The 27050-nt window shown below is 43.6% G+C and overlaps 1 protein-coding gene across 3 annotated transcripts in view; it reads left to right on the top strand.

Moving 5' to 3' along the window:
• The window catches only part of ACSL6 (acyl-CoA synthetase long chain family member 6), a 102274-nt gene that overhangs the window by 61747 nt on the left and 13477 nt on the right, over positions 1–27050 (top strand). For 2 of the 3 annotated variants that reach the window (XM_075275017.1, XM_075275018.1), the window contains exons 2-11: positions 2832–3052; positions 3619–3733; positions 8250–8314; positions 11604–11705; positions 11789–11888; positions 17229–17407; positions 19752–19784; positions 20615–20666; positions 20934–21007; positions 25592–25669. In XM_075275017.1, the coding sequence (XP_075131118.1) occupies positions 2832–3052; positions 3619–3733; positions 8250–8314; positions 11604–11705; positions 11789–11888; positions 17229–17407; positions 19752–19784; positions 20615–20666; positions 20934–21007; positions 25592–25669 (1019 nt within the window). Of the gene's footprint in view, positions 1–2831; positions 3053–3618; positions 3734–8249; positions 8315–11603; positions 11706–11788; positions 11889–17228; positions 17408–19751; positions 19785–20614; positions 20667–20933; positions 21008–25450; positions 25529–25591; positions 25670–27050 lie in introns of all 3 variants that reach the window. The other variant, XM_075275016.1, reaches the window with a different exon arrangement.

The raw sequence follows: 27050 nt of genomic DNA, 5'->3' as shown, positions 1-27050 counted from the left end.
TAATGTACAGCACCATGGAATTAATATAATAATGTACAGCACCATGGAATTAATATAATAATGTACAGCACCATGCAATTGATATAATAATGTACAGCACCATGAAATGAATATAGTAATGTACAGCACCATGGAATTAATATAATAATGTAAAGCACCTTAGAATTAATATAATAATTTGCATCCCCATGGAATTAATATAATAATGTACAGCACCACAGAATTAATATAATAATGTACGAAATGGTAGAGGATCTTGTGGAAGCCATTTGTTGCCATGTGAGTCTTTATTGCTATATACATGCCAAGGATCAGTATATAAGGTGCTGTACCTGGGGTATACTGTTAGAATGCTGAGATGGAAGTGGTTAAGATGCTGAGGATTGCAAAGAACATTGAAATGATATTCTGTATCAGTTTAATTTCCCTTTCCCTCCATCTACTGTTTGTCTCCATCTTGAGACTCCATCTTTCCATCCTAAGAGTGGACAACTATAGCTGAAATGTGATAGCACAATGTTCTTACAGAGCCTTTCTCTTTGTGTCTCCCTCAACAACTTTGTCTGCTGAACCAGATGACATGTGCAGAATGTGCTCCGAACAATATATAGAGCACCGCACATGGGGCGCCACCTACAGTATATACCAGTGTCACGGCAAAGTCTTGTCCATTTGTCTCTGTTTGGTTTGTTTCACTGCCAGGATATTTCGATGTCTGCGTGTACCAGCCATCTCTCATGGCAGACTCTCAGCCTATCTAATCCAATACTTGAAAACAAGGAGGAAATAACCTAGGGGTCACTGCATTGAGCAGCGGTTGTTCAGAATAATGCGGGGCTGTATGAAACATAGTGTCCATGTGTTTCCTGAGGTTCCCCTTTATTCACCAGCTCAGTTCATTGCCATTTCTAAATAACTGAAATGGTGCGGCATAATAGAAGGCTAATGTGGCCCGGGCCATTCCTCCTTTCATCTTCCTTCTTAGGATGGAAAGAGACTTGTGTAGACATAAAGAGCGAGCTTGTATACACGATTACGGTGGCTTTTAAGGATGAAGAGTTATGTTTTATTACTTAGTTTTATTTATTTCTTTTTGATGTAGTTTTTATATTTATTTTTTAAGCCAAAACCGAGATCAGATCCAAAAAAGAGAAGTAATATTTGTGGTGCCTTGCATACCAGTTTTCTGTGTTATTAGCTGCATCAAAAATTTACAAAAATTGGACACAATTCCTAGGTGGCCTGCCTGGTTTTCAGCCTTTGCAAAGTTTAAGACCACAGCTGAATCCACAGCAATAGTTGACATACTGCAGGTTCACAACCACCAGTGCAAGTCATGTTGCAATTTTTATTCTGCAACGTATAGATGGAATTTTCAGTTCTGGCACGTGGACCTTCCAAGATGTACCTGAAATATTGAGAAGGGATAAGTGTCAGCTATCTGGGGGTCCTACTGAATGGCCACACAAGCAAATGGTTGTCTAATAGCACAAAGTCTTTAAGAATTCTGTTTGTTTTCAGGAAGAACAAGAGTCTTTAAAGAATTCTTTAAAGCTTCAGCAGGGAAATATGTTAGGTCTCGTTCACATCTGCGTTGGTATTCCGTTCAGGGGAGTCAGCATGGGGACCCCTCTGAACGGACTACCGAACGCATTAACAAGTGGTGTGCAGTGAAAGCACACAGACCCCATTGACCGTAATGGGGTCCATGTGCTTTCTGCACGGTCTCCACACGAGTCATGCGGACAGGAAAATAGATCGTAAACTACTTTTCTGTCCGCATGTTCCGTGCGGACACTGCGCGGAGAGCACACGGACCCATTATGGTCTATAGCAGGGGTGCCCAATACATCGATCGCGATCTACCGGTCGATCGCAATGGACGTATGGGTCGATCGCAGGATGCAGCCAGGGATCCCCGGTGTCTGCGTGTTCACAGCGCAGGCTGAGAGTCGACTCTCAGCCTGAGCTGTGAACAAGCACTCCGGACACTTGCAGGCCGCTCTTACGGATGAAGGGAGCCGGGGTGCTGCTTGTTCACAGCGCAGGCTGAGAGTCATCTACGGACACTGGCAGGCGGAGCTGCCGCAGCCCCAGCCTGCCAGTGTGCAGAGATAACTCTCAGCCTGCGCTGTGAACAAGCAGACAGCGGGGATCCCTGGGCGGCCACAGAACGCCGCTGTCTCCTGCTCTCACGCTCCGCCCGGCCCCGCCCACAGGCCCGCCCAGGCCCCGCCCACAAGAAGTGGGTAGTAGATCTTTCGACTTGGTCATGTTATAAAGTAGCTCACATGCTGACAAAGTGTGAGCACCCCTGGTCTATAGGGTCCGTGTGCTTTCACTGCACAACGCTTGCCAATGCGTTCGGTAGTCCGTTCAGGGAAGTCCCCATGTGGACTCCCCCGAATGGATTACCGACACAGATGTGAACGAGGCCTAAGACCCGGTTCACATTTGCGTTCAGGTTTCCACTTGGAAAGTCCACTTGGGGAAACCCCCAAACGGAAACCTATCCGCGTATAAAAGTGTTTACCTAAGGAAACCCGCAGACTGCATAGACTATAATGGGGTCCGTGTGGTTTCCGAATGAAAAATGTGGAGAGAAAACTGCTGCTTGCAGGACTTTTCTCTCTGCATATTTCATGCGGATAGGCAAACGGAACGGTCCGAACGCAGATGTGACCCGGGCCTTACTGCTGCAGAAGATCTTATTACCGGTTTACAACTCCTTTAGGTGGAGATTTTCCTCCTCTATTAACCATTTCTGCTCTCTGCTGGTGCTAATGTATGATCCGAACCTTATTGATCATCTCTTCTCTTTCATTCTACAGAGTTTGCCATTTCAATACTTGAGAAAATGCAGGCACAAGAGATTTTGAGGAGTTTGAGGCTGCCAGAGTTTGACGAATTCAGCCAGTTTTTCCGAAGCGTGCCGGCCGCCACATTAGTTGGATTAGGTGCCTTTGCCGCAGTAATTGCATATTGGTTGGCAACTCGTCCCAAAGCTGTAAAGCCACCATGCAACCTCCTAATGCAGTCAGAAGAAGTCGAGGTAAAGACGCAACATCATACCAGAACAATTGACTTCGATAAAGACATTGCTAGATTTACGTTGTTGTACGTTTATGTCTCAGAAACCTGGTCATAGTTACATAGTAGATGAGGTTGGATAAAGGTCCATCAAGTCCAACCTATAACCCTACAACCCCCTACAGTGTTGATCCAGGGGAAGGCAAAAAACCCCATGAGGCTCATGCCAATTGCCCCATTTCCCGGTCATGCCCATTTTATACTCCTTGCAGCTCACTTATAGTTCCATTGCTGTATGTATAGGAGTTTGGTGTCCTGTATGGTCTTGCCTTTTCAAAGAAATGATGATGTCTTGATAACTCCTAGCAGTAGAGGAAGGACTGTACATTCACGCCTGTCCTTTCGGGTCATAATAACAGACATTTTGTCTCTTCCCACTTGGTTCTGTTCTTCCACACGGGAATCGAACACACTGAAGAGTCTTAATATATTGTCCGATGCTATTTCTATTACAATAGCCATGTCTTCAAGCATTTCCATCCATAGTCTTATCCAGTTTCTCATTATTGTTTTGCTCATTTTTTGCAGGGTGGAGGTGGTGCTCGCCACTCCGTCTTAGGAGATGGTCCAAAGCTACTCACGCACTACTATGACGATGCCAGGACAATGTATGAAGTGTTTCAGAGAGGGCTCCACATATCTGGTAAGACAGGGATAGGCGTAAGTTGTCTGATGACTGGGAAACTGATCGGCACTTACCTGACCAGGGCCCCTTTTATCTATACGGGGCTGTCGGGACTGCAATCTCCGGCAGTGACTACAACTCCAGAGAAGTGAATGGAGTGACAGTCTTGCAGCACAAGGAGGCCTAAGGGGGATCTTCGGTTCACTGTTCTCCTTACCACTAGGGAACCCCCCAAAAATGGACCCCTAGCGATCACACACAAATCAAATCAAATCAAATAGGCTTTATTGGCACGTCCGAATAGATATTTGGCATTGCCAAAGCTAGTAAAGTGGGAGGGGGGGGGGGAGGTGGAGTTGAGGGGGAGAGTATGGGGGGTGGGTGGTTTGGGGTATAACAGGCCGTGGAGTCTCGTCTTCCTCTTAGTTGGTGACCTCTATATAGGGAGGTGGGGCGGGTGGTTTGGGGTATAACAGTCCGTGGAGTCACACTTACCCACTGTCCTGTGGATAGACGATAACTGTCCATAACTGTACAACCCCTTTAAACATTATTAAGGAAGAACACCAGTATAAAAACGAGCCTGTGTCTGGAGTAATGTTAGTGAATTACTTACTGACGGCCTCATATTATATGACCCCCCCTGTGGAGCAATAACGTCCTCTGTGTTCCACCAATGCACAACGCGTTTCCTGTACGAACAGGAGGTCAAACGCATAATACAAGTCCATGGTCGCTTGGACAATACGTGTCCTTCTGGTGATTTTACAAGACTGAATGTTCGATATAAAGCATGTAAAGGTTTGCTAAGTTCCTAAATACGTTTTATAGATTTATCTGCATAATATGAATATTCATGAATGTGATAAAAACAATAGTTCTAATTAACGTAACAATGTTATCTTTAAAGGGTTTATCTTCTTTCCAATGTTGATGGCCTATCTATAGGATGGGTTGTCCATAGATCTGCAACACTCAGGGCCATGGTGGCCATTGAAATATTTCCCATCAATGAATAATCTTTGGGGGAATTCTATTTTAATATAAGGGCCTAATATAGATCATGTAAATGGAATATCGTACAATGAAAACGTATGTCTTTAATGAAAGCGCAATCTTCAAGCTGCTTATTAGAGCAAATTCCAGTAACCTACCCTGCAGCAGATGTTACCACTGACCTATATTCCGTGTACGTCACTGCAGAATAAAATGGAATTTCATGAATAAGAAGAAAACCTCGTGCGGACGGCTCGGTGCACTTAGCTGGAGTAAAATGAAGCTAAGCCACAAGTCATGTCATCAGAATGGCAAATTAGATGTGTTCCTAAGACTGAAAGCAGATCCATCCATATTTATTACAGACAGTGTGAAAAGCATCTCTTATGCCAGCTTAAGTTAGTTAGTCTTTTTGGAATATGGGATGGAAATCCATGCAAACACGGGGAGAACATACAAACTCCATGCAGATGTTTTCTTGCCCTTGGTGGGATTTGAACACCAGGACCCAGTGCTGCAAGGCTGCAGTGCTAACCACTGAGCCACCATGTGGCCCCTTAGGGAGTTGGTTTTCTTGACGTTCCCATCACCCTGGGATCAGTTGTGATTGTCCAAAGCCTCTATAACATGACCAAAAGAGAAAAATAGTCTTAAGTCCTCCACCATATGTAGATCATTCCAAGTGTCACTGGGCTTTTCTTCAGCAGGCAAATGTCCTGCGACTCTTTCCGTTCAGGTGTGATTGATGCTTTTACACTAGACAGGACGAGTGACAGATGTCTATCAAGCCTACATGAGTGGGCTGCCACGGAGAGTACTTAAAGGGGTTGTCCAGGATAAACTGATAATTAACCCCTAAACTAAAGTCCCTCCCCCCACCTAACCTCCAATTTACTGCAATAAAAAAATCTGTAATTACCCATATCCCTGGAGTGGTGGTCATGTGACCACCTCAGGGACACTTTCTGATAATCTGGTGATGTTCCGTTTTACCACTTCCGAAACGGAACATCACTATCGTTCTCCTCCCCCTCCCATTCCCATCAAGACTTACCAAGCCTTCCTGTGTCCGGGGAATGGGTCCTCCCAGTCTTCCTTTCTTCTATTAGTGGGCAGAATAGGGGGGTAGTGGGAGTGGCTAGTAATGGGCGGGATCACTAGGCTTAGAGAGATGGTGGAGGGTTGGAAAGGCTAGTAATGGGCGGGATTGCTAGGCTAGTGAGATGCGGAGAGTGGGAGGGGCTTGTAATGGGCGAATTCGCTAGGCTAGTGAGATGGTGGAGGGTGGGAGGGGCTAGTAATGGGTGGGATCGCTAGGCAAGTGAGACGGGAGAGTGGGTGGGGCTAGTAATGGGCAGGATCGCTAGGCTAGAGAGACAGGGAGGGTTTTGTAAGGGGGTGAGAGAGGACGGGGCTGATTGAGAGGGAACTAGTGTAGCAGCTACACAGGAAGCTGCACAGCAGGAAGCTAAAACCTAGTAAACAAAGGCAGAGAATGCCAGCAGCAACCCAGAAATCACTCCAACCACTGCTAAAGGTATATAGGTGTACTCATTAACCCATTACTAGCACTAACAGACCTTTTTCTGCCCGGAAAACTCCTTTAAGGCTAAGGCTCTACACAGCGAAACACTGTGTTGCAATCTGTTGATGAGATTATCCATTATCCCATCCACTGTGCAGGTACTGTAATACGTAGCATTTTTTTTAAATGCTGCATATTCACAACTTGGCGCCCTGGCCTGTTGCAGAAACGCAGCCTTTCTTGTTGCACATTTTCTGTATTTTTAGCGGATTGGAGTGGACTGAGCAGAAGGTATAAGACTTCCTATCTATTTCCCATGCCTTTTGTATCTTTTTAGTTCCTATATAGTCACTATAGCAGTATAGCAGATGAAAGTCCCCTTTAGTGCAGTTTAGGGGATCAAAGCAGATGAAAGTTCCCCTTTAGCCCTCTTTGTAGAAGGTACAATAGTTCCATTCAGATATTACAGTAGAGCATCCGGTGGAGCTCAAATCCAACAAGTTCATGTTCTGTTCCAGTGTCTCAGAGTCGGACTGGTCATTAAAGTGCCAGACAATCTTCTGGGACAAGGCTCTGGTGTGATATAATAGGTCCCTAGTAGTACCAAAGGTCCTAAAGGTCCAACACGAGACAATTCCACATTGGAGCCAGTCACTTTCATTAGGGTATGTTCTTGCTTATAAGCTGATGACTTGTATATATGTCTTACATATATACTAATAACAAAGATTGGCAGATATTCTGTATAGATGTAGGATGGATCCTTCCCATTGATAGACCATAGAAACTCCTGATCCGTGCCATGAGCGCCTATACAAATTGCCAAACCATTCATCTACAAAAGCTATTTTCCATTGTAAGGCCTGGTTCATATCCCCGGGGATATGGCCCCCTGAGCAGACTACCGAACACATTGGCAAGCGATGTGCAGTGAAAGCACACGGACCCCATAGACTATAATGGGGTCTGTGTGCTTTTCGTATGGTCTCCGCACAAGTCATACGGACAGGAAAGTAGATCGTAAAGTACTTTTCTGTCTACATGTCCATGCGGCAAGCACACGGACCCCATTATAGTCTATGGGATCCGTGTGCTTTCACTGCACACACCACTTGCCAATGCGTTCGGTAGTCCATTCTCTATGCGGACCCCCAGAACGGATTACCGACGCAGGCCTTAGACTGAAATGGCAATTCACACGTCGTTTTCTCTGCATTTTGGCGAGTGTGATATTTCACAGCGTCCTTTTTTTATTCCTTTCCCTGCGACGTATCTGGACGCTGATCAAAGTAGATGTAAACCGCATTAAAGGAAACGGCTTTAAAGACCTGTCCTATTATTGCCAAGGGAGAGAAACTGCGAAATGACAAGCGTGTAACGTACAATTTCCTGACATCTTTAAGAAAATGATATTTTTCATGTTTTATGTATTTTCATTAGAGATGAGCGAGTAGGTATTCGATAAAATACTACGGTATTCGAAATACTCGTACTCGATCGAGTACCACTCGCTATTCGAATGTAAAAGTTCAATGCAGAACCAGCATTGATTGGCCAAATGCTATACAGTCGGCCAATCAATGTTGGTTCTTCTCCTACCTTTAGAAGTCTTCTCCGTGCAGCTTCCCCGCGGCGTCTTCCGGCTCTGAATTCACTCTGCCAGGCATGTAGTGCTTGTAGTGCGGACATGCGCAGTCGGCTATGCCCAAGCCCGATGCCTGGCAGAGTGAATTCAGAGCCGGAAGATGCCGCGGGGACGCTGCACGGAGAAGACTTCTCGGAGGATCCAGCCCGACCCTCACTCATTGACTTGGTAAGTGTAATTTGATTGAACGTTGCCTACCCCTGAAACGAGCATTTTCCCCCCATAGACTATAATAGGGTTCGATATTCGATCTGAGAAGTCGAATATTAAGGGGCTACTCGAAACGAATATCGAATCTCGAACATTTTACTGTTCGCTTATCTCTAATTTTCGTGTTTACAATAATATATGTATATTTTATTTTTAAGAAAACGGCCCTTGCTTGGGATCCAGGAAACCTAACCAGCCTTACGAATGGCTCTCCTATAAAGAGGTGAGGATGTTTTATAGGTATATATTTATATTCATGTGGAAGGCCCGGGCCTCGCGACTCCTTACACAACGTGAATAGACATGACAGCTACAAGATTTATTACAAAAATTGCGCTAATCTCCCGGAGACCCATGAGACAATGAAGTCTGTTCGCTTCTAGTGCTACACAGTATATAGAGGGGGTGAAATAGACAATACTTACAGCATGGATTCTATCCCGCCTGTCTGTTAATGGGTTAAACGCCGGTTAGGTCGCCCGCATATGTTTGGCTGCTATAGCCTAGCATTAGTCATAGTAAAACACATCAGTCTCTCCAATTACTGTAAATAGGAAATCGCTATAACGCTCCACATCCCTTTGTATCCTTTGAATTTTGCGGCCTGGGTTTGCGGAACAATTCTCTAGTGATTTCGGCATTGACATTAATGGCTTTTTATGAAAAATAAATATAGCGCTGCTTTCATTTCCATTGCTAAGAAACATAAGATCCAGCATGAAGAATAGAAGACGATGAAAGGGAGCATGGGGTTTAAGAGCACGCAGGTCGCAGTATAAGCAAGCATAGGCGATACGGGAGTACAATGGTGGGTGTGAATGAGTATTATAGGGCAGAACGTTCTCCTGTAGGAACGTATCACACTGAGATCTGCAGCCCGTTGCTCTGTGGCGGTAAGCAAATCAAAGGTTATTAGCAAGACGTAGCCATAGAGGATGCTGTGAACAAAGGACAATATGGACCTATACATTAGCATTTTTCTTGGACCATTTGCATTCACGAAAACGCAGTTTCCACTGGGACTTAACTGACTATGGCGGTCATGGTGTTGACCTTCATCAACTCTTAAAGGGATTCTATAATTGGAATCCCTTTTTCAAATAATATCACATCAGAATAGCCTTAAGAAAGGTTATTCGTCCCCTACCTTTATATTTTTGCTGCGCGGCCCCGTTCTGTTGATATACCGATTTTTCCTGGTATGCAAATGAGTCTCCAGACAGCACAGGGGGCGTCCTCTGTGCTGCCGGAAGACTCTTCTGCGATGCCTCCATCTTCTACAGCTGCACCTCTCCACCGCATCCTTCATGTAGTCTTCTTCCGGCGATCCTGTGTTTGGAATCTAAATTCTGCGCATGCGCAGTTGGGTTTGCCATCAGGCTTCAGGCAGAGCTGACTGCACATGTCTGTTCAGCCATTTTACTGTGACTGTTTACAGGAACAGTACGCTCGTGTAAGTGGCCACAGTAAAATGGATGAACAGATATGCGCAGTAGGCTCTACCCGATGACTGCGCATGCGCGGAATTTGGATTTCGAAATCAGGTTCTCCGCAAGGAGACTACATGAAGGATGCGGCGGAGAGGTGCAGCTGTAGAAGATGGAGGTGTCGCTGGAGAGTCTTCAGGCAGCATAGAGGACGCCCCTGTGCTGTCTGGAGACTCATTTGAATACCAGGAAAAAACATTATATCAACGGAACGGTGGCGCCGAGCATCCCCTGTACCTGAAGACTCTCCAGCAATGCCTCCATCTTCTATAGCCGCGCATCTCTACCGCATCCTTTGTGTAGTTTTCTTACAGCGAGCCTGTGTTCGAAATCTAAATTCTGCGCATGCCATCGGGCTTTAGGCAAAGCCGACTGTGCATATCTGTTCAGCCATTTCACTGTAGCTGCTTACAGGAAAAGTACGCTCGTGTAAGTGGCCACAGTAACATGGCCGAACAGATGTGCGCAGTCACTCTGCCATTGGGCTTCAGGCAGAGCCTGACTGTGAACATGCATGTGCAGCTATTCCAACGTGATATTATCTGAAAAAGGGATTATAATGCACTTAGACTATGTTCACATTTGCAGTTTGCAGTTTTGCAAGGCAACAGGAACGATGATAATCACCTGACTGAACACATTATAAGTCAGTGGAGTCCTTAGAAGGCTGATCAGGTAGTATCAAATTATCCCCTATCTATGAATAGGAGATAACACTTACTATGGTGTTGGTGAAACATATTTTTGTAATATACTTAGTTAACCTATCTAACTTTCTTTTAATAGAAAACAGGCTGTAATTTAATGCAGTATGTAAAGCTGTAGCAGTTGACACGGGTGGGGGGGGATGGTCACTTCAAATGGCTGTTATTCTGGTTTTATACACCTAGAAGAATGGTTCTGGCATAACATGAAAAATGAGATGCCAAAACTACTGTATGATGTAAGAAAAACTGAGATCATGTTCAATTTTTCTTACCCTTTCCCCTTAAATTCTGCAAAGCTCTACATACTCTCCCCAGTAAATTCTGCAGCTCTACATACTGGCAGTACAAACAAACACAGATTTTCCCTGGTAACAGGGCAGTTAGAAGCTTACTAGGGAGAATTTGAGAGCCTGTTTTCTATTAAAAGGAAGTCTACATAGGTTAACTAAGTGTAATACAAAAATGTTCACCTAACAACTCCTGACGCAAATGCGGAAAAAAAAGTGAAATGGGAGCTACACCTTAGTATTCTACAGTATTTACAGAACATTATTTTTACGTCTGACTATTCAGTATCCCTGCGCTATGCTGAGGAGGCCCAATAGGCCGAAACAGCGCTGTCCATAGCTGGGAATCTGTTCCTTTTGGAATAGAAGTACTAATTTGGCAATTAAATCCGCATCATGATTAAATAGACTTTTTAACTGAGTCATGCATGATGTTAAGGATGCTGCCCTCTAGAGGGCGGCGTACAGAGTGCACTGTTCTCCTAATTGCATTCTGGAGAATAGATTTGCATATTTTTTTACCCTATTCATATACAACAATTTATCGGGAAGGTATCACCAAATTAATATATTTTTTTAAACAGTTAGTGAAATTTATAACATTTTCTAGTCTGTTTCTATTTTTTGATTGCAGATTGTTTTAAATTCAATTTTCAGACATGTTTATGGGGGCGGCCATCTTGCCTGAGCTTCTCATCTGCTCTGTTTACAGCATTTAGTGATGTGCTTTACAGCATAGTCACGTCTATAGGCAGCAATAGTGTGGAACTGACTCTATACCGGTCTATGGGAGAGTCTTCCAGACATACTCTGTGTAGGGACAAGATAAGCGGTGACATCATCTATCGTCAGTAGTGGATGCAGTGATGACTCAGTGGTGTAAGAGAGCTACAGAGGTGTTAACTTCTATTGTAATCCTGTCCATTCCTTTTAATAAAAATAACCAATCCATTTTTTTTCCCCCTTTTTAGAGGAAGAGATTATATTATCAACATAACTGACACTGATATATTTGTCTGAGTTACTTCCAGGTGTCAGACAGAGCAGAATATTTAGGGTCGGGATTGCTATATCAGGGTTGCAAGCCGTCATCAGATCAGTTCATTGGAGTCTTTGCACAGAATCGGCCAGAGGTAATATCTCGCATTGCTCTGTACCGTATACTCTTTAACCTTTTACTGCCGAGTCTTTGAGTGTCATGTTTCTGTCTTTATAGTGGATCATCTCTGAGCTGGCTTGTTACACTTACTCTATGGTGGTAATCCCGCTATATGACACTCTAGGCCATGGCGCTATTCGCTATATCATAAACACAGGTAAGAAAAGGCTGCAGACCCTTACAAATAACTGAGCGTCTTGCACTTATCCTCAGGTCCACCTTTTTTTTTTTAAAGAAGCAATACTAAATACTATAAATATTTAGAAGTGAATATTATATAATATGTATATAAATGTAATATAAATCGAAGATTCTGGATATTTTCAGTGCTGATACCATAAAATAATTCTGTTTTAGCTAGATTTGGCCTATTGAATCATGGATATCACTCAGCACAATATTGTATTGTATGGTATTACATATGGGGCACACTGTGGACTAGCCTTAAGCCTTTTGAAAGGTTATTTGTCCCCTACCTTTATATGTATGCTCCGTGCCACCGTTCTGTTGATATACTGGGTTTTCCTGGTATTCAAATGAGTCTCCAGGCAGCACAGGGGGCGTCCTGTATGCTGCCTGAAGACTCTCCAGCGATGCATCCATCTTCTACAGCTGCTCCTCTCCGCCGCATCCTTCATGTAGTCTCCTTGCGGCGAACCTGCTTTCAGAATCCAAATTCCGCGCATGCGCAGTCATCAGGTAGAGCCTACTGCGCATATCTGTTCGTCTATTTTACTGTACAAGTACAGTTCCTGTAAACAGCCACAGTAAAATGGCTGAACAGACATGTGCAGTCAGCTCTGCCTGAAGTCCGATGGCAAACCCAACTGCGCATGCGCAGAATTTAGATTCTGAACACAGGATCGCTGGAAGAAGACTGCATGAAGGAGAGGTGCAGCTGTAGAAGATGGAGGCATCGCAGAAGAGTCTTCAGGCAGCACAGAGGACGCCCCCTGTGCTGTCTGGAGACTCATCTGAATACCGGGAAAAAATGGTATATCAACAGAACGGTGGCGCAGAGCAGAAATATAAAGGTAGCCTTTCTTAAGGCTATTCCGACGTGATATTACCTGAAAAAGGGATTCCAATGATAGAATCCCTTTAAAGGGGTTTGCCCACAAATACAATTCCCATTCACAGTTGGATCCAAAGCTCAGACCTCCAAACCAGCAACCATTGCTTCAATTACATAGTGGGTCTGTGGGACCCCTGGTCTTGTGATTGGTGGGGGTTCAGCTGTGGATATAAGATAACTTGTATTACTGGGCATACCCCTTTATATTTCAGCAGCGTCCGCACTGACATGTTGAGCAGGATCTGAATGGGTTGCTTTGAAGCCTCATGTAGTTACTCGGTGCTGTATTAAGTTATGTTCACATTAATGTCTGCAATAAACTGGCCATGTGAATTTGGCCTCAAGCTTGAAGCTGAATCTTATTAGGAAAAAACAACATAGACAAGGACACAAACAACTCCCGCTTATTAAATCAGTAGCTACAATGCAATACATCACGCGATGCCGCCGCTCTCTAGAGGAGCATGCCAGCACTCTTGTTTTCGTGCCTGGGACCTGTTGCTAAGTAATGACCCTAAAACAAAAAAAAAGGACTCCCCAATGTATAGTTACAGGATATTTACAATGAGACAGCGCTCCTCCAATCATAAACTAGTTTTTGATCAGTGACTAGTGCAGGGGAATATAAGAAACTTTGCATTTCTTTAATAAGATTTGTTACACTCATTGATGAAAAATATATAAGACACCAAGAAGGAGTTACAACAATATTAGGGCGAAAGGATACGTTTATTGGGCTCTAGTATAAATCTGATGACCGCGACGCGAAGGAAGCGCAGCAATACCCTTGTTGTGTTTGGGCGAGCTGTATCCTGCGGTCATAGTCACCCTTTAACCCCCGTACAGGGATCTGGTCCTCCTTGCGGGGAGAAAAATTTTGTCTCAGAGTGGTTGCGGTATAGGTAGCCGCGGGCCGATTGCCAGAGAGACACAGGGTCAGTAAAAATAGTCAGCGAGTATGGGCGGAAGGTCTTTCCCGCAATATGACATTTCTGTTTGGGCGTATTTTTTTGTTTTCCGATGAGTCTGCTTCCTTCTCCACTTACTGAGCTGTTTCTTCCTCCAATCCTTAACTCTAAGAATTCTATGGGAAGGGGAATAATGGAGTTGCCAGATAGTAATTGATTTATTGCCTCATTGTGCACAGTGGGAGTTTATTATCTTACTAGATATAGTAGAGTCAAAAGAGCTATGTCCCTCACTGTGGGTCTGGTGTAGGGTGGGTAGAATATTGGATCTGGTCTAGGGTGTGTAGAATTGTGGGTCTGGTCTAGGCTGGATAGAATTGTGGGTCTGGTCTAGGGTGTGTATACTTGTGGGTCCGGTCTAGGGTCTGTAGAATTGTGGGTCTGGTCTGGGGTCTGTATAAATTGTCTGTCTGGTCTAGGGTCTTTATAAATTGTGGGTCTGGTCTAGTGTGTATAATAGTGGGTCAGGTCTAGGGTCTATAGAATTATGGGTCTGGTCTGGGGTCTGTATAATTGTGGGTCTGGTCTAGGGTCTATAGAATTGTGGGTCTGGTCTGGGGTCTTTATAAATTGTGGGTCTGGTCTACAGTGTGTATAATCGTGGGTCAGGTCTAGGGTCTATAGAATTGTAGGTCTGGTCTGGGGTCTGTATAAATTGTGGGTCTGGTCTAGGGTCTGTATAATTGTGGGTCTGGTCTAGGGTCTGTATAACTGTGGGTCTGGTCCAGGGTCTGTAGAATTGTGGGTCTGGTCTAGGGTCTGTATAAATTGGGGGTCTGGTCTAGTGTGTATAGTTGTGGGTCTGGTCTAGGGTCTGTATAAATTGTGAGTCTGGTCTAGGGTGTGTATAATTGTGGGTCTGGTCTAGGGTCTGTATAACTGTGGGTCTAGTCTAGGGTCTGTATAATTGTGGGTCTGGTCTAGGGTCTGTATAATTGTGGGTCTGGTCTAGGGTGTGTATAATTGTGGGTCTGGTCTAGGGTCTGTATAACTGTGGGTCTAGTCTAGGGTCTGTATAATTGTGGGTCTGGTCTAGGGTCTGTATAATTGTGGGTCTGGTCTAGGGTCTGTATAAATTGGGGGTCTGGTCTAGTGTGTATAGTTGTGGGTCTGGTCTAGGGTCTGTATAAATTGTGGGTCTGGTCTAGGATCTGTATAAATTGTGAGTCTGGTCTAGGGTCTGTATAAATTGTGAGTCTGGTCTAGTGTGTATAATTGTGGGTCTGGTCTGGGATCTGTATAAATTGTGGGTCTGGTCTAGGGTCTGTATAAATTGTGAGTCTGGTCTAGGGTGTGTATAATTGTGGGTCTGGTCTAGGGTCTGTATAAATTGTGAGTCTGGTCTAGGGTGTGTATAATTGTGGGTCTGGTCTAGGGTCTGTATAAATTGTGAGTCTGGTCTAGGGTGTGTATAATTGTGGGTCTGGTCTAGGGTCTGTATAAATTGTGAGTCTGGTCTAGGGTGTGTATAATTGTGGGTCTGGTCTAGGGTCTGTATAAATTGGGGGTCTGGTCTAGTGTGTATAGTTGTGGGTCTGGTCTAGGGTCTGTATAAATTGTGAGTCTGGTCTAGGGTGTGTATAATTGTGGGTCTGGTCTAGGGTCTGTATAACTGTGGGTCTAGTCTAGGGTCTGTATAATTGTGGGTCTGGTCTAGGGTCTGTATAATTGTGGGTCTGGTCTAGGGTCTGTATAAATTGGGGGTCTGGTCTAGTGTGTATAGTTGTGGGTCTGGTCTAGGGTCTGTATAAATTGTGGGTCTGGTCTAGGATCTGTATAATTGTGAGTCTGGTCTAGGGTCTGTATAAATTGTGAGTCTGGTCTAGTGTGTATAATTGTGGGTCTGGTCTGGGATCTGTATAAATTGTGGGTCTGGTCTAGGGTCTGTATAAATTGTGAGTCTGGTCTAGGGTGTGTATAATTGTGGGTCTGGTCTAGGGTCTGTATAACTGTGGGTCTAGTCTAGGGTCTGTATAATTGTGGGTCTGGTCTAGGGTCTGTATAATTGTGGGTCTGGTCTAGGGTCTGTATAAATTGGGGGTCTGGTCTAGTGTGTATAGTTGTGGGTCTGGTCTAGGGTCTGTATAAATTGTGGGTCTGGTCTAGGATCTGTATAAATTGTGAGTCTGGTCTAGGGTCTGTATAAATTGTGAGTCTGGTCTAGTGTGTATAATTGTGGGTCTGGTCTGGGATCTGTATAAATTGTGGGTCTGGTCTAGGGTCTGTATAACTGTGGGTCTAGTCTAGGGTCTGTATAATTGTGGGTCTGGTCTAGGGTCTGTATAATTGTGGGTCTGGTCTAGGGTCTGTATAAATTGGGGGTCTGGTCTAGTGTGTATAGTTGTGGGTCTGGTCTAGGGTCTGTATAAATTGTGAGTCTGGTCTAGGGTGTGTATAATTGTGGGTCTGGTCTAGGGTCTGTATAACTGTGGGTCTAGTCTAGGGTCTGTATAATTGTGGGTCTGGTCTAGGGTCTGTATAATTGTGGGTCTGGTCTAGGGTCTGTATAAATTGGGGGTCTGGTCTAGTGTGTATAGTTGTGGGTCTGGTCTAGGGTCTGTATAAATTGTGGGTCTGGTCTAGGATCTGTATAATTGTGAGTCTGGTCTAGGGTCTGTATAAATTGTGAGTCTGGTCTAGTGTGTATAATTGTGGGTCTGGTCTGGGATCTGTATAAATTGTGGGTCTGGTCTAGGGTCTGTATAAATTGTGAGTCTGGTCTAGGGTGTGTATAATTGTGGGTCTGGTCTAGGGTCTGTATAACTGTGGGTCTAGTCTAGGGTCTGTATAATTGTGGGTCTGGTCTAGGGTCTGTATAATTGTGGGTCTGGTCTAGGGTCTGTATAAATTGGGGGTCTGGTCTAGTGTGTATAGTTGTGGGTCTGGTCTAGGGTCTGTATAAATTGTGGGTCTGGTCTAGGATCTGTATAAATTGTGAGTCTGGTCTAGGGTCTGTATAAATTGTGAGTCTGGTCTAGTGTGTATAATTGTGGGTCTGGTCTGGGATCTGTATAAATTGTGGGTCTGGTCTAGGGTCTGTATAAATTGTGAGTCTGGTCTAGTGTGTATAATTGTGGGTCTGGTCTGGGATCTGTATAACTGTAGGTCTGGTCTAGGGTCTGTAGATTTGTGGGTCTTATCTAGGGCTTCATTGAAGATCTGGTTTGGAGTATATTTATTTCTGGGGTCTGGAATCTACATGTATTTAGCATCTATAGGATAGATAAAGGGGTGTGAATGTATAATTTATGATTTGGGTATGTCCTATATAAAAGAACAGGATACATGGGCAAAAAATATGTTGAGAACGCATAGCATGTAACTTTGTACAACATTTTTCTGAACCGTCCTGTTGACCCTTCCAATAAGACATTCATGAGTCTTAGCATGTAACGCGTATGTGTATATACACAAGAATATATATTTTATCACTCCAATCATGTGTCTTTGGCAGCTGATATCTCAACAGTAATATGCGACAAATTAGAAAAAGCCAAAATTCTCCTAGAGAATGTGGAAAAAGGAGAGACCCCGGGTCTTAAGTCTGTGGTTCTCATGGATGCGGTGGACCAGCAGCTAGTGGAAAGAGGGAAAAATTGCTCTGTCCGTATTCAGACTATGCAAGAACTGGAGGTAAGTCTTCTCTAAAATCACACTATTAGAAAGCATATAGATAGGTAGAATCAAATCAAATCGGCTTTATTGGCACGTCCGAATGGATATTTGTCATTGCCAAAGCTAGTAAAGTGGGCGTGGGGGGGGGGGGGAGTTGGAGTCGAGGGGGAGAGTATGGTGGGGGGGGGAGCTGGTGGCTGATTTGGGGTATAACAGTCCATGAAGTCTCAACTTCCTCTTAGTTGGTGACCGCTATATGGGGAGGTGGGGTGGGTGGTTTGGGGTATAACAGTCCGTGGAGTCTCATCTTCCTCTTAGTTGGTGGCCGCTATATGGGGGGTGGGGTGGGTGGTTTGGGGTATAACAGTCCGTGGGGTCTCATGTTCCTCTTGTTTGGTGACAGCTGGACACGTATTGGGCAGCGATCTCCACAGTGGTCTCTTCTTCTCCCAGTAGGATGTAGAGTTTCCTCTTCTCATCTGCAGATATGAAGTCTGGGATGTGGGCAGAGAGTCTTTGGTAGTAGATGGCTCTCACAGCTGAGTATTTGGTGCAGTGTAGCAGGAAGTGGGTCTCGTGTTCTAGGGCTCCCTGGTCACAGTGCTGGCACAGTCTATTCTCCCGTGGCTTGGTATATGGAAAATATCGATGCAGAATAATATGAGGACTGCTAAACAGTATTCTATACGACATGCAGTATACAGGACATTATATACAGTCCTATGAAAAAGTTTGGGCACCCCTATTAATCTTAATCATTTTTTGTTCTAAATATTTTGGTGTTTGCAACAGCCATTTCAGTTTGATATATCTAATAACTGATAGACACAGTAATATTTCAGGATTGAAATGAGGTTTATTGTACTAACAGAAAATGTGCAATATGCATTAAACCAAAATTTGACCGGTGCAAAAGTATGGGCACCCTTATCATTTTATTGATTTGAATTCCCCTAACTACTTTTTACTGACTTACTGAAGCACAAAATTGGTTTTGTAACCTCAGTGAGCTTTGAACTTCATAGCCAGATGTATCCAATCATAAGAAAAGGTATTTAAGGTGGCCAATTGCAAGTTGATCTCCTATTTGAATCTCCTCTGAAGAGTGGCATCATGGGCTACTCAAAACAACTCTCAAATGATCTGAAAACAAAGATTGTTCAACATAGTTGTTCAGGGGAAGGATACAAAAAGCTGTCTCAGAGATTTAACCTGTCAGTTTCCACTGTGAGGAACATAGTAAGGAAATGGAAGACCACAGGGACAGTTCTTGTTAAGCCCAGAAGTGGCCGGCCAAGAAAAATATCAGAAAGGCAGAGAAGAAGAATGGTGAGAACAGTCAAGGACAATCCACAGACACCTCCAAAGAGCTGCAGCATCATCTTGCTGCAGATGGTGTCACTGTGCATCGGTCAACTATACAGCGCACTTTGCACAAATAGAAGCTGTATGGGAGAGTGATGAGAAAGAAGCCGTTTCTGCACGTAAGCCACAAATAGAGTTGCCTGAGGTATGAAAAAGCACATTTGGACAAGGCAGCTTCATTTTGGAAACAAAAATTGAGTTGTTTGGTTATAAAAAAAAAAGGCGTTATGCATGGCGTCCAAAAAGAAACAGCATTCCAAGAAAAACACATGCTACCCACTGTAAAATTTGGTGGAGGTTCCATCATGCTTTGGGGCTGTGTGGCCAATGCCGGCACCGGGAATCTTGTTATAGTTGAGGGTCGCATGGATTCCACTCAGTATCAGCAGATTCTTGAGAATAATGTTCATGTATCAGTGATGAAGTTGAAGTTACACCGGGGATGGATATTTCAGCAAGACAATGATCCAAAACACCGCTCCAAATCCTCAGGCATTCATGCAGAGGAACAATTACAATGTTCTGGAATGGCCATCCCAGTCCCCAGACCTGAATATCATTGAACATCTGTGGGATGATTTGAAGCGGGCTGTCCATGCTCGGCGACCATCTAACTTAACTGAACTTGAATTGTTTGTCCAAGAGGCTGTTATCTTTGCAAAAGGAGGATGTACTAAATATTAATGTCACTTTTCTGTTGAGGTGCCCAGACTTTTGCACCGGTCAAATTTTGGTTTAATGCATATTGCGCATTTTCTGTTAGTACAATAAACCTCATTTCAATCCTGAAATATTACTGTGTCCATCAGTTATTAGATATATCAAACTGAAATGGCTGTTGCAAACACCAAAATATTTAGAACTAAAAATGATTAAGATTAATAGGGGTGCCCAAACTTTTTCATAGGACTGTATATCCTGGCTGCTAAGGTTGTATTAGTGATAACCCCATTGTAATATAATACTAGTAAAGTAACGTTGTCTTTTCCTTCTCTAGGAATGTGGGAGAAAGAACAGAAGATCTCCAGTTGTGAGTGCTGAACATGATTCTACCATAAACTAACAAAAGGAGCCGATCTACTGACTCTGCCTCTCTTTACTGCCTACCTTTATGAATAGTAGCGTGCTCAGATTTTGCTTCACATCCCGTATTCCCCCCCCACTGAACATGACACTATGAAGTAACACAATACTCATTATAATTACTAGAAATCTAATATAAATGCAGATCAGATAATATGCACATGCTTGTAGAGAACAGACTCAGTGTTATCTGTGTGTTTACATAGAGAGATAACACAAAGGGCTTTATCAGCAAACTACAATTCGCTGAACTGGTGTGTCCTGCCGAGCAGTGAGTGATGTCACATGTCCTATCACACAGGTCCGGCGCTATGGAAATGCTGTGTATGGGAGGAATGAGTTCACATAGCAGGCAAACAAAGCAGCATTTCTAAAGCAATATATTTAGGAAAAGTCTTCAATGTACATAAGCTACCAGTATAGATAGGATCCTTGAGATGGGGGGGAAACCACTTTAAATAATATAAGTTAGAGAGATGAGTTGCAACATATATGGCATAGCAGCCACAGCCACAGCAATGTATGGCTACATATATCTACCCTTGGAAATAATGGCATGATGGACAAGCGGCTTTTGGAGATGGCCATGTGGTGTAAGCAGCTCGCGGGTCTGCCTTATCTATATCTTCTTTCATCTATCTTCTATCTATCTATCTATCTATCTATCTATCAATCAATCTATCTATCTATCTACTATGTCCATCAGACTTACCACGACAGCTACAGTAGTTGACCTCTTGCTGCCCATCCAATATGGTGTTTTTTGTATCTTTGCAGCCACCGACACCTGATGATCTGTCTATCGTGTGTTTCACAAGTGGTACAACAGGTGAATAAATATGAGTTTTCTCCTTCAAGTACCCGTCACTGTAAATAAAACGTATTCACATCCAATCCAATGTGTCCATTCACATGTCTGGTTTTTTTTGATGGTCCATGTTTACTTGTCTGTATATTTGTGAATAGACCTAGTGAAATTCAAGGGTTCTATAATGGCCATTTACGCGTCTTATACATCACTTCTAGATGTGTCTGGGATAACGTCTATAAATGAGGATTACCTTATCACTTCTATTCTATTTGTTCTCCATTGCAGGAAACCCCAAAGGCGCCATGCTGACCCACGGAAACGTTGTCGCTGACTTTTCTGGCTTTTTGAAAGTGACAGAGGTGAATATTTTGGGAAGTGATTTAGACCTATACATGAGCAGACATGAGGACACACATTACCTGCTGGTCATACGTCATACATATTATACAGTATCCTTAACCTCCCCTTGTCTTACTGCCAATAATATCTGTATTGAACCGTCCCTCAGTAACTACTGTTTAACCCTTTCCCATTACTGAGGCATCTTTTCACTTGGACAGTTTTGATAGTAAGTGACTACTTACATACATATATACTGTAATACATACATGCATCCCTGTGCACATAGCACGACTGTATAGAAGTATATGTAAACTCATAGCGGTCTCCATCCTTGTTGCAGAACTGTAACTCAAGAATTTTTAACAAATAAAATAAAAATATTAGGACTGTAAGGTTCTTAGCGTACCATTGGATAAAAGTGAATAGCCGACAAGGCTACCTCATTCAGATGGATGTGAGCACAATCCGCTCTAAGTATCGCCATATTGACGTCCGAATGAATAAAGTTGATGTATAAGCTAGCTTAGAGAAACACATGTACACACACAGCTATGGTGTATATAGTGGGTTCTGCTTTAATGAAGGGAAAGAGGTCGTTTTAATACATTGTATAGACAAAGAACAGGTTGGACTTGTAGAATTAGCATAACATGATTGGTGGCAAAGTTGTAAAATAGTTCTGGCACTTGGCTATTGGATGAGAATTGGAGAGGTTGTATGCCATTAAGGCTGAGGGGGGATGTGAGCTCTCTAAACAAGAAGGAGTGTACAATGGTTGCAGGCATGGCGCCACATGGCCCTGGAATCCAACATGGAGGTCACACATACTGACATCCTCCACACAGACATACCGCTATAGCTCTAAGTCTACAAAGTGAATTCAGGGAAAGTAGGAACCAAATGCATCCTACTCTATCCAAAATAGACTTGGGCATATGCCTTAGTGGGTTTGTTTCTACCTATCTATCTATAAAGCTATGAAGAACTTAATAAAGTAAAACCTAAAAAATAGTTAGTAAATGTATTGAGCCAATTTTGGCTAAAAGTACAGTCCAATACTGAAGGCAGCAACCTTGGAATACTGCCATTTACAGTATACCGGCCGTCCAGCAGATGATCAGAGTCCTTCAAGCTATTCCAAGATTAATATCCAGCTGTGGGACAGGCTCTAGGAGAAGGTAATGTCATCAATATACCCGTCAATATTTCTGATGAATCAGAGATCAGGGGCAAAGGAATCAATGATGAATCCATATGTATAGAAAACAGCGACAATGCTCATAGTTATCACACCAAGGCGGCCAAAAACCAAAGGCGTGATGATACTATTAAGGTTCTGTATAAAGACGGTTTTCCTGACACGCTGGTTCAGAGATAATTGTGGATTCCAGAAAGTCTCAGAACAGAAGGTTTGTTTCTTTGGGCGCCATATGTGCAAAATGTTTTTACAAACCTTCACGAGGAAAGACGTCAATGTCTTAGTTTATCGGGTTCTTAGAAATTAGACCACAGTATTTCTGAATCGGTTACCCATACGGCAAGTATTTGGCCCTGCTGTACCGTAAAAATGAAGCCAATTTTCCCTAACCCCATTAGTGGCTCCCGTGTGTACCCTTTGGGATCTGTATCACATAGGAACAGTATTTACTGAACAACAGGAGATAAGGGAGTGTTATTCCCAGTATAAGGGAGCAGAAATTCACAATAAGCTCACCATAAAAATTGCACCAAATGAATTCTAGAAGTGGTCAGAATCTTTGGGCGCTGTGATTCATTCTGCTTACTTCCAGTGGATAAAAATCTGGCCGTGGTCATGTGATGTACAGTCTATGGCCATGTGATATACAGTCCATGTGCATGTGATATACAGTCCATGGTTATGTGATATACAGTCTATGGTCATGTGATATACAGTCCATGGTCATGTGATATACAGTCCATGGTTATGTGATATACAGTCCATGGTTATGTGATATACAGTCTATGGTCATGTGATATACAGTCCATGGTCATGTGATATACAGTCCATGGTTATGTGATATACAGTCTATGGTCATGTGATGTACAGTCCATGGTCATGTGATATGCAGTCCATAGTCATGTGATATACAGTCTATGGTCATATGATATACAGTCTATGGTCATGTGATATACAGTCCATGGTTATGGGATATACAGTGCCAACAGAACACTTGTCATGTGTATCAGCAGTTGAAAGAAATGTTAAAATTAAAATGGAAGATTCCTTCCATCTGCCTTCCTTTTTTAGAAGGAAAAAATGGAAAGTTGACAGAAGGGACCTTCTGTTTCATATTTTAATATTGGTATTAGGACAGATACAATAGAAAACGGTTCTACTTGTATCTGTCAATATTAAAAGAAATAGTTGTAGGATATCTCCAGATATTCCAGGAATAATGTTAGAATAGCACCGCCTATTTCTATGATAAGTCTCTTCTGTGTCCACCTCAGTCTAGAGGTGGCCACAGAGATATCCAAAGTGGGGTGAGGCAGCCGCCTCTGAAGCTGCGGGTTCTTCTCAGTCTAGATGTAGCCACAGAGATATCCAAGGTGGGGTGAGGCAGCCGCCTCTGAAGCTGCGGGTTCTTCTCAGTCTAGATGTAGCCACAAAGATATCCAAGGTGGGGTGAGGCAGCCGCCTCTGAAGCTGTGGGTTCTTCTCAGTCTAGATGTAGCCACAGAGATATCCAAAGTGGGGTGAGGCAGCCGCCTCTGAAGCTGCGGGTTCTTCTCAGTCTAGATGTAGCCACAAAGATATCCAAGGTGGGGTGAGGCAGCCGCCTCTGAAGCTGTGGGTTCTTCTCAGTCTAGATGTAGCCACAGAGATATCCAAAGTGGGGTGAGGCAGCCGCCTCTGAAGCTGCGGGTTCTTCTCAGTCTAGATGTAGCCACAAAGATATACAGGGTGGGGTGAGGCAGCCGCCTCTGAAGCTGTGGGTTCTTCTCAGTCTAGATGTAGCCACAAAGATATCCAAGGTGGGGTGAGGCAGCCGCCTCTGAAGCTGTGGGTTCTTCTCAGTCTAGATGTAGCCACAAAGATATCCAAGGTGGGGTGAGGCAGCTGCCTCTGAAGCTGTGGTATCTTCTCAGTCTAGAGGTGGCCACAAAGATATCTTCTGACAGGCAGGGCACAGGGATACCTCTGTTTACCAGTAGTATGCATGTCCACCTTGGCCAATTTACTAATATTATTCCTAATAAAATGTCTAAAGAAATAATTATACAATGGATATAACTATAAAAGGTATTCTTCATGAGAAAGCCCTTTTAGGCCCTGTTCACACGGCGGAAAAGGAAGAGGAAACTCTTCCTTCTTCACGTGGCTAGCTGCAGTACATCGGTATTCTGTCGTAGCATCCTGCTCCTGACACGGCCTGGTTGAATGGGCCTAATCAGGAGGGAGTCTCTCACCGCAGACACTGCGGAATCTGCCTGAAGATGGGTCAGGCGGTTTTTCCCCGCTAGCGGAAAAAAAGCTGCTAGTGACTCCTATTGAAATGAATAGGAGGCGTTTTTTTTTCGGGAGGATTTTGAGGCGGATTCCACTCCTTGTGAACATACCCTTAGGAAGACCTATATAGAATAAAGGAAACGGAAAATTAGCAAAAAATGTGTTTTGTACTCGTCGATGTTAATGTCAATGTATATGCACTTAATGCTGAATTAAGGTTGAGCCGATCTTGAGATTTCAGGATCGATTTTAAAATCCAATTTCCAATCATTTTCCAGCCGATCACGAAATTTGCTCGATCGCCAATCGGAATCCGATCTTTTCCAATCCCGATCGCTCAACCCTAGTCAATGCTTCTCTATGGGAAAAGTCACTTTTAGGGTTGAGCCGATCTTGAGATTTCAAAATCCGATTTCCGATCATTTTCCAGCCGATCACGATCGTTAAATTTGCTCGATCGCCGATCGGAATCCGATCTTTTCTGATCCCGATCGCTCAACCCTGTGCTGAAATCATTACATAATGGGATTCCTAACCAGTTGTCGATGGCTATGACTATGGGTTGTATTAGGAATCTTTTACCACTCCAATTGTATTTCTTCAATTTGATTTCTTCATCTGGATCAGTTTACAGCTGAAGTAGTCGTAAGTACAAGGCTACCATTATGGTCATAAGAAAAGTTACAAATAAATGAGTAGTTATAGACTTATTCAGTGGTGCAGAAGGGCATCGGCAAAAAAAAGGTGTCCTGTGGTCGTCTATGTATGTTGCCCTAACGTTCACTATTCCTGCTAACACGCTGTAGCTTCATTGACCTTGTGGCCTAACACTGTACTGTGTATGCTGCTCTCTTCTATCTACATTATTCTATTAATAACCCCCATCCCCCTTATTGCGCCATTTTCTTCTTTATTGTTTTATGACTTTCTCGTTGTCTTCCTGTCAGTGTTTCTCTCCTTTTCTGTCTCCCACGCCCTTCACCTGCAGAAAGTGATATTTCCGAAACAGGACGATGTGCTCATCTCCTTCTTGCCTCTGGCTCACATGTTTGAGAGAGTAATACAGGTAAGCCTCTTGCCTGATCTGACTTGGCCTTGTTGGGCTGCCTATGTTTTTTTTTCTTTCCAGAGTCAGTGGTCCCCCACATCTGAGGATGTACACATTTCCTATTTGCCCTTAGCACACATGTTTGAGAGAATGGTGCAGGTAAGGTCTTTGTGTTGGTGAAAGTAGTGACGCTCTCACCGAGAACCCAATGAAATGATCAGAGATGATCAAATTCATAACTAAAATGAAATCTGAGATCACTAATAAAACCGATCATGATATGGGGAACTAACCCGTGCTTGTTACGCCAAATCTCTTTGATACTGATCATTGTATGATACAAGTGCACATAGCCTAGATACTGTAGATAAGTAGATTAGTTAGATACAATCTGATCATTGCTATCTGTCATAACGTATGGATCTGATTCTATTCGTCACGTCATTGTCTATCAAGATGTCTGGGAACTGAAGGCACAATTGGATCGAACAACCGTCCCTGAGCAATCCAATTTAGGGAAAGAATCCTTCCAACTTCTGGGCAGTTCTTACAATAGATCAATAATTCTATATATTCTCGACTGGAATGACCATTAAAGGTTTCCTATTAAATGTCACCTTCCCACATGAAACCTAAAGTACAACTCCCATTTTATGTTTTGTTTGTGTAGGGGGGCCATTAAAATTCTTTTCAATAGCAAACAGGCTGTAAAGTTCCCATTAGCAAGTACACATGTGCGACCACCCCGGGAGAACCGTGCAGGAGGCTGGACTGTCACGGTGACCTTATAGGCACCAGAACTCCCAAGAGAGGTGCACAGGGTAATAGGCAGAGTCAGTTAGATGTGACGCCAGTTGGAGTATTGAGACACCCGCTGGTCCCTGGGCTGAGATGGTGATGTGGGTGCCAGTGCTCTACTCCAACAAAGAGCTTTAGCCCAGGGCTTAGCTGCAAGGAAGGCAATGTCCAGGCCAGGATCAGTAGAAGTCCTCACTGCTTTATTGTAACAGGCATCTGCTGGTCACTTGTCCTGTAGCAGTGAGCTGTGGCACAGTGGCTTGTAGCTGGCTGACACCTTCCCATGTATTAGCAGAGAGTCTAAGATGTCTGCAGGCCCATATTCTGGTCTACTGCAGGGGTTCATTTACCTTGTAGAGGTCGGTGCAGGCTGCCAGGGTTATAGCTCTGCTTAGCCTGATGTAATTCCTGTCCTCTTACTGATAGTGATGGGGGCGCTGTCACACAGCTTCTCTGTCCTACTGCTGCTATGGGAATCCTCACAGCACAGTGTCTGAAACACAAGATGGCCACTGCCACCCTTCTCCTTGCTTCTCCTTCCCTGGTTGCTTACAGAATACTACTTCCTCTCTCTGCTGTGACTATTTCCTGTTCCAGCTACAGATCCACTCACCATAGTGTGTGTTGCTATGGAGACCACAGCTCACTAGGACAAGTGAAACCAGAGAACAACAGCTTAACAACATTACACAAATGAATACAGAATAAACATGGCAACACATACAAACTATCATAACATGTA

This window comes from Leptodactylus fuscus, chromosome 5 (assembly GCF_031893055.1).
Source record: "Leptodactylus fuscus isolate aLepFus1 chromosome 5, aLepFus1.hap2, whole genome shotgun sequence".
NCBI classification, from domain to species: Eukaryota; Metazoa; Chordata; class Amphibia; order Anura; family Leptodactylidae; genus Leptodactylus; species Leptodactylus fuscus.
The sequence above is the reverse complement of the archived record's forward strand: the minus strand, read 5'-3'. Positions and strand labels throughout refer to the sequence as shown.